The sequence below is a fragment of the Dendropsophus ebraccatus genome, chromosome 1 (assembly GCF_027789765.1).
Source record: "Dendropsophus ebraccatus isolate aDenEbr1 chromosome 1, aDenEbr1.pat, whole genome shotgun sequence".
In the NCBI taxonomy this organism is placed as follows: Eukaryota; Metazoa; Chordata; class Amphibia; order Anura; family Hylidae; genus Dendropsophus; species Dendropsophus ebraccatus.
The window spans coordinates 204,729,649-204,742,069 of record NC_091454.1 but is presented as its reverse complement, the minus strand read 5'-3'; the positions used below and the strand labels follow the sequence as shown (position 1 = coordinate 204,742,069).

Sequence of the window (12,421 nt, the reverse complement as noted above, 5' to 3'; positions counted from 1 at the left end):
TACCCTGGAGTTCTCCTTTAAAATGGTCATTTACATTTTCAAGCATAATGTAACTACATAAAAGCATAGATTGTCGACAGAAAAATCCCAACTGCTCCATTATATTATTTCTTTTTTTATTATCTTAGGATAGATGTATGTATATACCAGGCAGGTTTGCATTCACTTACTGTAGATTTACCTACCACATAAGCTGGAAGTTTGTTAAAACAATCTATTACATTTACAATAACACTTCCCTCCTAAAACCTGTTTAGTTGTTTAAAGTGTCACTGTCATATTTTTTATTTATTTTAATTTTTTTTTGCAGAAATCACAAGTACAGGCGATTTTAAGAAACTTTGTAGTTGGGTTTATTAGGCAAATATGCCATTATCTGCATTCAAAAAGGCCCCCACCTCTCTCTGTGTGAAAGCCTCTATTCAGAGGTCAGAGAGGTCAGTGCTGACTGTCAGAGGAGATAGCCCAGTGATGTAGCTGTAAATGAACTCTTTGTTGTCCTGTTTTGGTGGCTCATCTCCCTCCACCCCTCCCCTTTCCATAGAGAACAATGAAGACGGGGGAAAGAGCTTAAAACTGCTTTCTCATGATAAAAATGCTTTTTTTCGGCTAATAAACCCAATTACAAAGTTTCTTAAAATTACCTGTACTATTGATTTCTGAAAAAAAAAAAATAAATAAATAAATTAAATGACAGTGACACTTTAACATATATTTAAATTCCACTAAAGAGTAAATGCTGGCATTATTGTATAAAGCAGTCCTGGTCTGAGTACACATGTCTGGCTATAACAAACAGAACAGGTTTCATATCTTAGTGTGCTCTGGTAAATTGAAACCTGAGCTGTGTTTGGTTGCTATTGGGAAAATTCAACAGTTTTTGTCTACAGATTCATAAATCTGAGCCAGTAGTCTAGATTTGATGTCAATAGAGCTTTATACAGCGGGATCACAATCTCCTTCTTCCTACTGGTTATACCTCTAGCTATACAGCCCAGCATACCATTGTATATACAGCCCAGCACACCATTATATATACAGCCCAGCATACCATTATATATACAGCCCAGCATACAATTATATATACAGCCCAGCATACAATTATATATACAGCCCAGCATACAATTATATATACAACCCAGCACACCATTATATATACAGCCCAGCATACAATTATATATACAGCCCAGCATACAATTATATATACAGCCCAGCATACAATTATATATACAGCCCAGCACACCATTATATATACAGCCCAGCATACAATTATATATACAACCCAGCACACCATTATATATACAGCCCAGCATACAATTATATATACAGCCCAGCATACAATTATATAAACAGCCCAGCATACAATTATATATACAGCCCAGCACACCATTATATATACAGCCCAGCATACCATTATATATACAGCCCAGCATACAATTATATATACAGCCCAGCATACAATTATATATACAACCCAGCACACCATTATATATATATAGCCCAGCATACAATTATATATACAGCCCAGCATACAATTATATATACAGCCCAGCATACAATTATATATACAGCCCAGCATACAATTATATATACAGCCCAGCATACAATTATATATACAGCCCAGCATACAATTATATATACAGCCCAGCATACAATTATATATACAGCCCAGCATACAATTATATATACAGCCCAGCATACAATTATATATACAGCCCAGCATACAATTATATATACAGCCCAGCATACAATTATATATACAGCCCAGCATACAATTAGCTTTCCCTGCTGTCTGGCTGCACTGGTGACTCATTGTGAGGTGTCAGAAATCACTGCCCTTAAAGGGAACCAGTCACGCTGAATATGCCCCTAATGATAAGGAAACGTGCTGGTACATCACCCAGCACGCTTCACAAACATACCCTTGTACCCTCTGTGCCCTCCTTGTTAACGCCATAATCTTACATTTCTGAAGTCCCACGCTGTATGGTAATTAGCTGTAAGTAGTCACAGTGGGCATATGTAGTCACAGTCTTGGGCATAGCTAGGCAGGGTCCTGGGCGGTTGTGAGCGCTGCAATCACGTCCGGAGGGGCATGATTAAAGACCTGCGTTCCACATCGGCGGCACGGCGACATCTCTAGCACGCAGCGCATGCGCAGTATGGCAGTAGAAGACTCTGATGTACTGCGCTTACGCAGCGTGCTAAAGACGTCGCCGCTCCGCCAAGTCTGTGAGGAATGAAAGGTGGAATCTGATTGGTTGCTAGGGACGACTGATCCAGTTTCACTTTACACCTTGTTTGATACATCTCCACCTTAGAGCAAAGAGGTCCTTGTAGGAATGATTACAATGGGATGCTTTTTCTCGCTGGTTGACACCACACGCCTTGTCACCTGAGATGGCCCACCATGTCCTGATGTATGATTCTAAACAGGAGAGAATCAAGCCTCTCTGCTGCTTAAGGTGAACCATAAGAAGGCATCTACCTCCCTGTAAATAACTTCCCTGGCATCTCCTCTTCCTCTTGTGGATGGGGGACAAATAAATTAAATTTGGAAAACCCCTTTAAGGCAGCCACTTCAACTGGCCTCATTGCTTCTGTATGACTTGATCTGCAACCAGAGACCCATTGTGACACCTATGTAACAGGATATGACACCACACATGTCCGAATAGATGCAGTGTATATGTTATTGGTCTAATAGCTGACATAACAATGTATAGACTGATCAGTCAAGCCTGAACCAGTCTGTAATGATTATTAAAGTGACTCTGTACCCACAATCTACCCCCCTCCCCCAAACCACTTGTACCTTCGGATAGCTGCTTTTAATCCAAGATCTGTACTAATCACAGTTAGGATCCTATTAAAATTTAACCTTTATTAATTATTAATGATAAAAGATACTCACACCACAAGTGTGCACAACAACAACCTCCACCATAATATTAACGGACCCGAAGTCCACACGCCTAAAATATATAAACGTAACCTATATGCACGCAGATAAGCACAATAAAGTAAGTACTTGGACAATCTATAAATAAATAGAAAACAAAGTCATGTAAACCATCTTACTAAAGTGCATGCGTCATACATAGGCTATCTATTATCAGGAGCAGATCCTTATATACGGATAGGTGGTGGGAGTAACAATCCCTATAGCTCCCTATAGGTGCACCACACTACCCCTGCTCGCTCAGGGTGTAGCGGGGTGATCGCCCTAGAAAGGGCGGCCCCTGCCCCGTACTACCCCTAACGCCACTCACCCTACAGTATCCCTTCCTAGATACACTCCCGACACCAGTGTTTCGTACTGATACTCATCAGGGGGGTTTTTCGTATTCGGACAGGGTGGGCAATGTAACAAAATACAACGTAATGTGGCTCAAGCAGTTGATCCAAATAGGTTAGGATCACTGCACTCACGTGGCCCAATGGCCTCCGGTAACGGGCGGCGATGAATATGCGGCTCCTGTCCACCTTCCCACAGTATGGAGATTCAAATACCTCGCGGTCCGACATGCACCCACTGCGTCACTTCCTACTTCCGGTCCTATGGAACGCAACATGCGCTCCAAGCCGTCACTTCCGGAGTGCCGTCAGCTCAATAGTCATGTGATCGCTGTTGCTAAGCGACCGTGCAAACAATCGCTCTCAAGATTTAACAACTAGAGATTTACATGGAAAAGTTACCCACCGCATGTTACAGACACCGACTAACTTCTTGGGCTAAACTATATACAACATATTATAATGACAACCTAACAGCATACTTTATAGTGACAGGTAATCTATACATATTTACAGGAGTAACAGAAGATAAAAGAAACAGAAAAGGGGGAGGCGAGAGGGGGCGCAGTATATCAGAAAGCACCATTCCCACAGAGGTTGGGGTATTTCATCAAGGATAAAAACTATATTACATATGCTCAACAGCCAAATCGCTTATTATAAAAAGCAAGCATAAGTTAGTTGCTCATTTAGACCACTGGGAAAGACTGTGCACATCCGGAATATCCACTCCGTTTCGCGCTGGAGTATAAGTCTGTCCCAGTTGCCGCCACGAACAGGAGGTTTCACCAATTCCAGACCTTGGAACTTAATGCAGTCAGTGTGTCCTGCATGAACCGTATTAACATGTCGCGCAATGGGTTTATCGACCTGGTTTCTGATATCACATATATGCTCACCAATGCGACGACGAAACTCCCGGATTGTTTTGCCGATATATTCCAAACCACAGATACATGTGGCCTTATACACAATCCCTTTGGTTCTGCAGTTGATGTAATCCCGCATTAGATATTCTTTACCAGTCACATTGCTTTTCACCACTTTACTAACCTCTATGTAGGTACAGGCTACACATCCACTGCATTTAAAAGTACCCACTATTTTCCTTTCTAGCCAGGTACCTTGGGATTTCGGGGGAATGTAATGACTTTTAACCAGTCTATCACGTAGACTCCGCCCCCTTCTGAAAGTGATTTGGGGCCTATCACTGATCGTTTCTCTAATATCCGGATCTAGGAGGAGGATACCCCAGTGCCTTTCAAGCACCTTCCGGACCTCACTGGATGCGGCATCAAATGTGCCTATGACTCTGGTTACACTCTTAGGTTCTTGCTTTTTTTTGGGGATCAGTAGTTCTTCCCTTCTGAAGTTACCAGCCGCCTGATACGCTTTTCTAAGGACTTGATCTGGGTATCCCCTTTCCTTGAATCTTTCTCTTAGGACGGTTGCCTGTCTCCGGTATTCAATGGGGTTGGAGCAATTACGTTTAACTCTTAAATATTGTCCCCGTGGTATCCCTAGTTTTAAAGGTTTTGGATGGTGACTGTCCCATGTGAGCAATGCATTGGTGGCAGTAGATTTCCTAAATATGGTGGTTTCAATCTTACCGCTCACTCCCCTTTGTATGAGAAGGTCTAGGAATGGCAACTGTGTTTTTTCTATTTCAAAAGTAAATTTTAGTCCAATTACATTACTATTGAGTAGGTCCACAAACTGTACAAATTCCTCTCTACTGCCATTCCATATCAGAAATATGTCGTCTATGTACCTTGCCCATAATCCCACATACTGTACAAGATGGGATTGTAGTTCACCAAAAACAAGTTCTTCCTCCCACCAGCCCAGGTAGAGGTTAGCGAAAGTGGGGGCACACGGGCTCCCCATCGCCACCCCCCTGAGCTGGTGGTACATCTTGTGATTAAAGAGGAAGAAATTATGGGCAAGGACATATTCGGTTAACTCCAGGATAAATTGATTGTGTGCCTGAAACTGACACCCACGAGATCTCAGGAAAAATTCCACAGCTCTTAGACCTGGTCCGTGTGGTATGGACGAATACAATGCCTCAACATCAATAGATGCCAACCATGCATGCTCATCCAATGTAATGTCCTCTATTTTTAATAACAGATCCATGGAGTCACGAGTATATGAGGCTAAACCAGTTACAAAGGACCGCAACACCTTGTCAATGTATATACCAGCATTCTGAGATATGCTGTTGATGCCCGACACAATGGGGCGACCTTTAAGGGGATGGGTACCTTTATGTAGCTTAGGCATGGCATAAAAAGTCGCTTTTACTGGGAATTTCGGGATCAGAAACGATCTCTCCTCTTCCCCTACTAGCCCCTTCTCAAAAGCTCTATCAACCACTCCCTTAAGTTCTTTAAGGAAGGCTACAGTTGGATCTTTACTGAGCACCGCATAACACTCTCGGTCGTCCAACAGCCTCATACACATATCCCTATATTGGGACGAGTCCATCACCACCACATTACCACCCTTATCAGATGGCTTGATGATGATGGACTCGTCCCCCTCCAGGCTCAAAATAGCCTCCATCTCGGTGTGGCTACAGTTACTCTGATATTTCATATCCTCCAAGGATTGTAAATCTTTGGTAACCATTTCAGCAAACACATCAATACATGATATGTCACCAAAAGGAGGTGGCATCTTAGTACTCTTAGGCTTTAATTCAGTGAATGGTCCTAAGCCTTGTGTCCTCTCACCTTCTGATAGTAAGGAAGTGAGTATCTCCACCCCCGCCAGGGTGTCCTGTGGTATACCAAGCTCCTCGCTCCTTTTTCTGGCCTGAATCTGATAGTATTTATGCCATCTAATCTTACGTGCAAACAAGTTGATATCGCGTGTCCAGTTAAAATGGTTGTACTTTGTTGTTGGAACAAAAGAAAGCCCCTTACTTAACACACACATTTCGGTCTCAGTTAGGGTTCTGGAGGATAGATTGACTACTTGTAGTCTATCCTGTGAATCTAGTGTCTGTTGCGATTGCGAAGTGGATAGCCTGTCTCTGCAGGGACCCTGTCTAAAAAACGTCCCTCTTCTATATTGTATTGTCCAGTGCGTCCCCCTCTTCCTCTTCCCCCTCCTCTCTGTCTCCCCCTACCCCTGCCACCCCTATAACCACCTCTCTTAGTCTCTCTGTCACTGTCAGATAGCTCAGTGTCAGTTGACGAAGCTTCAGCCTCAGATGCTTTAGGGGGGCCCTTAGGCAAGAACGTATATGCCCGATTGTCTTTGAAGTCCTGAGAGTCCCTTATATATTGTTTATGTTTTCTTTCTTTCAGGTGAAACTGATATCGCTCAATCGTATTTTTCAGTTGTAGTTCTTGTGCAGCGAACTCCGATTCACCTGAAAAGCCCTCAGCAACTTCCACCTGATCACTTAGTCTTCCTTTTATTTGTTCTAGGTTTTTCTTCTCCTCATCTAGCAGAAGTTTCATAAAACGTAGCGAACTATCGGTCGCCTCTTGTTCCCACTTCTGCATCAATCCGGGCCCCCTACTACGTGTAGCTGGCACTAGGTTAATTCTTAAGCCCCTAGGAACAATTTTGTTCTTAATGTAGTTCTCAAGGCTCTGCACCTCCCACCATGAGGTGGAGTGCTCCTTATATACACGAGTTAGTTCTCTGAAAGCTCCCTTAAACGAGGGGGTATATTTCTTTTGTACCAGAAGTTTCTCAGAGAACACATCTGAAACCTCCTCAGCCCATGAATCAGTGTTCATTCCACTGCGCAGGAAACCTGCCATCTCCCAAACGGTTTAAAGCATATAATCACAGAGTAGTTCAGACTGTAATATCTGACTATATCCGGAACCCTCAAAAGATAAATACTAATCACAGTTAGGATCCTATTAAAATTTAACCTTTATTAATTATTAATGATAAAAGATACTCACACCACAAGTGTGCACAACAACAACCTCCTTTGAGCCTGGAGGGGGACGAGTCCATCATCATCAAGCCATCTGATAAGGGTGGTAATGTGGTGGTGATGGACTCGTCCCAATATAGGGATATGTGTATGAGGCTGTTGGACGACCGAGAGTGTTATGCGGTGCTCAGTAAAGATCCAACTGTAGCCTTCCTTAAAGAACTTAAGGGAGTGGTTGATAGAGCTTTTGAGAAGGGGCTAGTAGGGGAAGAGGAGAGATCGTTTCTGATCCCGAAATTCCCAGTAAAAGCGACTTTTTATGCCATGCCTAAGCTACATAAAGGTACCCATCCCCTTAAAGGTCGCCCCATTGTGTCGGGCATCAACAGCATATCTCAGAATGCTGGTATATACATTGACAAGGTGTTGCGGTCCTTTGTAACTGGTTTAGCCTCATATACTCGTGACTCCATGGATCTGTTATTAAAAATAGAGGACATTACATTGGATGAGCATGCATGGTTGGCATCTATTGATGTTGAGGCATTGTATTCGTCCATACCACACGGACCAGGTCTAAGAGCTGTGGAATTTTTCCTGAGATCTCGTGGGTGTCAGTTTCAGGCACACAATCAATTTATCCTGGAGTTAACCGAATATGTCCTTGCCCATAATTTCTTCCTCTTTAATCACAAGATGTACCACCAGCTCAGGGGGGTGGCGATGGGGAGCCCGTGTGCCCCCACTTTCGCTAACCTCTACCTGGGCTGGTGGGAGGAAGAACTTGTTTTTGGTGAACTACAATCCCATCTTGTACAGTATGTGGGATTATGGGCAAGGTACATAGACGACATATTTCTGATATGGAATGGCAGTAGAGAGGAATTTGTACAGTTTGTGGACCTACTCAATAGTAATGTAATTGGACTAAAATTTACTTTTGAAATAGAAAAAACACAGTTGCCATTCCTAGACCTTCTCATACAGAGGGGAGTGAGCGGTAAGATTGAAACCACCATATTTAGGAAATCTACTGCCACCAATGCATTGCTCACATGGGACAGTCACCATCCAAAACCTTTAAAACTAGGGATACCACGGGGACAATATTTAAGAGTTAAACGTAATTGCTCCAACCCCATTGAATACCGGAGACAGGCAACCGTCCTAAGAGAAAGATTCAAGGAAAGGGGATACCCAGATCAAGTCCTTAGAAAAGCGTATCAGGCGGCTGGTAACTTCAGAAGGGAAGAACTACTGATCCCCCAAAAAAAGCAAGAACCTAAGAGTGTAACCAGAGTCATAGGCACATTTGATGCCGCATCCAGTGAGGTCCGGAAGGTGCTTGAAAGGCACTGGGGTATCCTCCTCCTAGATCCGGATATTAGAGAAACGATCAGTGATAGGCCCCAAATCACTTTCAGAAGGGGGCGGAGTCTACGTGATAGACTGGTTAAAAGTCATTACATTCCCCCGAAATCCCAAGGTACCTGGCTAGAAAGGAAAATAGTGGGTACTTTTAAATGCAGTGGATGTGTAGCCTGTACCTACATAGAGGTTAGTAAAGTGGTGAAAAGCAATGTGACTGGTAAAGAATATCTAATGCGGGATTACATCAACTGCAGAACCAAAGGGATTGTGTATAAGGCCACATGTATCTGTGGTTTGGAATATATCGGCAAAACAATCCGGGAGTTTCGTCGTCGCATTGGTGAGCATATATGTGATATCAGAAACCAGGTCGATAAACCCATTGCGCGACATGTTAATACGGTTCATGCAGGACACACTGACTGCATTAAGTTCCAAGGTCTGGAATTGGTGAAACCTCCTGTTCGTGGCGGCAACTGGGACAGACTTATACTCCAGCGCGAAACGGAGTGGATATTCCGGATGTGCACAGTCTTTCCCAGTGGTCTAAATGAGCAACTAACTTATGCTTGCTTTTTATAATAAGCGATTTGGCTGTTGAGCATATGTAATATAGTTTTTATCCTTGATGAAATACCCCAACCTCTGTGGGAATGGTGCTTTCTGATATACTGCGCCCCCTCTCGCCTCCCCCTTTTCTGTTTCTTTTATCTTCTGTTACTCCTGTAAATATGTATAGATTACCTGTCACTATAAAGTATGCTGTTAGGTTGTCATTATAATATGTTGTATATAGTTTAGCCCAAGAAGTTAGTCGGTGTCTGTAACATGCGGTGGGTAACTTTTCCATGTAAATCTCTAGTTGTTAAATCTTGAGAGCGATTGTTTGCACGGTCGCTTAGCAACAGCGATCACATGACTATTGAGCTGACGGCACTCCGGAAGTGACGGCTTGGAGCGCATGTTGCGTTCCATAGGACCGGAAGTAGGAAGTGACGCAGTGGGTGCATGTCGGACCGCGAGGTATTTGAATCTCCATACTGTGGGAAGGTGGACAGGAGCCGCATATTCATCGCCGCCCGTTACCGGAGGCCATTGGGCCACGTGAGTGCAGTGATCCTAACCTATTTGGATCAACTGCTTGAGCCACATTACGTTGTATTTTGTTACATTGCCCACCCTGTCCGAATACGAAAAACCCCCCTGATGAGTATCAGTACGAAACACTGGTGTCGGGAGTGTATCTAGGAAGGGATACTGTAGGGTGAGTGGCGTTAGGGGTAGTACGGGGCAGGGGCCGCCCTTTCTAGGGCGATCACCCCGCTACACCCTGAGCGAGCAGGGGTAGTGTGGTGCACCTATAGGGAGCTATAGGGATTGGTACTCCCACCACCTATCCGTATATAAGGATCTGCTCCTGATAATAGATAGCCTATGTATGACGCATGCACTTTAGTAAGATGGTTTACATGACTTTGTTTTCTATTTATTTATAGATTGTCCAAGTACTTACTTTATTGTGCTTATCTGCGTGCATATAGGTTACGTTTATATATTTTAGGCGTGTGGACTTCGGGTCCGTTAATATTATGGTGGAGGTTGTTGTTGTGCACACTTGTGGTGTGAGTATCTTTTATCATTAATAATTAATAAAGGTTAAATTTTAATAGGATCCTAACTGTGATTAGTATTTATCTTTTGAGGGTTCCGGATATAGTCAGATATTACAGTCTGAACTACTCTGTGATTATATAATCCAAGATCTGTCCTGGGGTCTGTTTGGCAGGTGATGCAGCTATTGTCCTAAAAAACAACTTTTAAACTTGCAGCCCGTGCCAAACGGGAGTATCTTTGCCCTAACTTTGCACCGTCCCTCTGCCCCTCCTCACCACATTTTCTCCATGCTAAACATTGCACAGGTGCCTTAATGATCCAGCCCATGTGCTGGGCTGACACAGGTGAGGAATAGGAGGCAATCTGCCTGGAGCATTTCTAATGATGAAGAGGGTATGGAGGACGGACAGAGGGACTGGTGCAAAGTTAGGGCACAGATACTCCCGTTTGTCACGGGCTGCAAGTTTAAAACTTGTTATTTAGGACAATAACTGCATCACCTGCCAAACGGACCCCAGGACAGATCTTGGATTAAAAGCAGCTATCTGAAGGTACAAGCGGTTTGGGGGGGTCAGATTATGGGTACAGAGTCGCATTAAACCTTCTATATCTTTAGTATTTTTCAATCCATTGGCTTATATTATACTTCTTACACTTGTTTCTTCTCATTCATCCATTATCAGCAACTGGATAAACAATCAGCCTGACAATTACCAGAATAATGAACACTGTGCAGAAACCAAATCCGGACCCTGGAATGATATACACTGTACTGAGAAGTTGGATTACATTTGTAAGAAATAAGAACCTACAAAGATCCAGTCTATGCTGAGCAGCGATATAACATGGAGCTCCTGGGCCCTATTGCAAAGTCTGTATCCAGGACCCCACCTGCCATGTGCTAAAAATGACAGCTACCTCTACACCCCCTACAGCTACACCCCGATACCAAGGATATATAAAACTAATAATCAGGGAATAAACATATCACATTTATTTACCGTTTCTGTAGCAGTATGAAGATCATTGGAATAAAAAAAAAAAAGTTATAAACTTTTGAGACCGGTTGCCAGGATTATACTGCCTACAAACCTAAGGCTGGTATCATAGGTCGGATTAAAATGAGGGCAATCTGGGCTACCGACCGGGGCATCTAGCTCCAGGGGGCCCAGAGAAATTGCCCCCATTGCAATCCCGCTGTGTACACACCTGCTCAGGGCTGGTTAATCACCCCCATGCCGACCTCACCTTACTGACCTCCACAACACCCCCGTTCCCCCTCCCCAAACAGGATAGCAGCAGTGTTGGATGTCTGGGTAACGTGGGTCATGCTTGTCGCCGAGTATCAGGAGTGGCAGTGTGTAAATGTGCGCTTATAGAGGAGGACATGCCGGGGAGAGATTATGAAGCAGCTGGTAAGGATAGGCTGCCCCCTGCTCTGCTGCTTCTTGTGGTGAGAGACTCTCAGGTGCCAGGGGCAACAGGGGTATATATATATATATATATATATATATATATATATATATATATATATTTATTGTATAGGTTTTATGGGTTTTGTCTATTGCTCCTAAATACCGTCTATTCTTTGGGTCCGCGGTAAGTCTATAGGGGCCTGCAGTGATGGCCAATGTAATCATGCTGTGACATGTAGTTATGATTTGTGTATGATTGTAATTTTTTGGGTGTTTCCAGATAGTTGAGGCTGTTGTTAAATGAGTTATGAAATTTTTGACAGTGTAAATTAGCAGAACACAGTGTGGCGGATAGAGAGAGATACAAGGTCCTGAGGGATTACTTTCTAAAGTCTTGTGAATGTTATGAATTTACATGAGGATCTATAAATGCATATATATATATATATATATATATACATATATATATATATATGGAGAGAGAGAGAGAGAGAGACAGTGGTACCTTGGTTTAAGAGTAACTTGCAGCTGTTTTTCAGGTTTATGCAGTTACTATACATTATACACCACATGCTATTTGCTATACTGTACTTATAATATCACATATTCTGCTGTTTCTGAATGTTTGTTTCATCTGTTTTACATGTTATTCAGAGTAATAAATCATTATTTTTGGGGTGTGGAACCAATTTTGCATTTGCATTTCAGTAATTTCTTATGGGAAAATTTGCTTTGGTTTAAGAGTGGATTTGGATTACAAGCGCGGTCCTGTAACGAATTATGCTCGTGTATATATGTGGTATAGAGGAGTGCATGT

The 12,421-nt window shown here is 42.9% G+C and overlaps 1 protein-coding gene across 4 annotated transcripts in view; it reads left to right on the top strand.

The window, feature by feature from the left end:
- Positions 1–11,194, top strand: part of LOC138767633 (CD209 antigen-like protein C) — a 33,859-nt gene extending 22,665 nt beyond the window's left edge. For 3 of the 4 annotated variants that reach the window (XM_069945275.1, XM_069945284.1, XM_069945292.1), the window contains one exon: positions 10,873–11,194. In XM_069945275.1, the coding sequence (XP_069801376.1) occupies positions 10,873–10,993 (121 nt within the window). In that variant the 3' untranslated portion in view covers positions 10,994–11,194. The remainder of the gene's footprint in view (positions 1–10,872) is intronic. The other variant, XM_069945298.1, reaches the window with a different exon arrangement.
- The last annotated feature ends 1,227 nt before the right edge of the window (positions 11,195–12,421 follow it).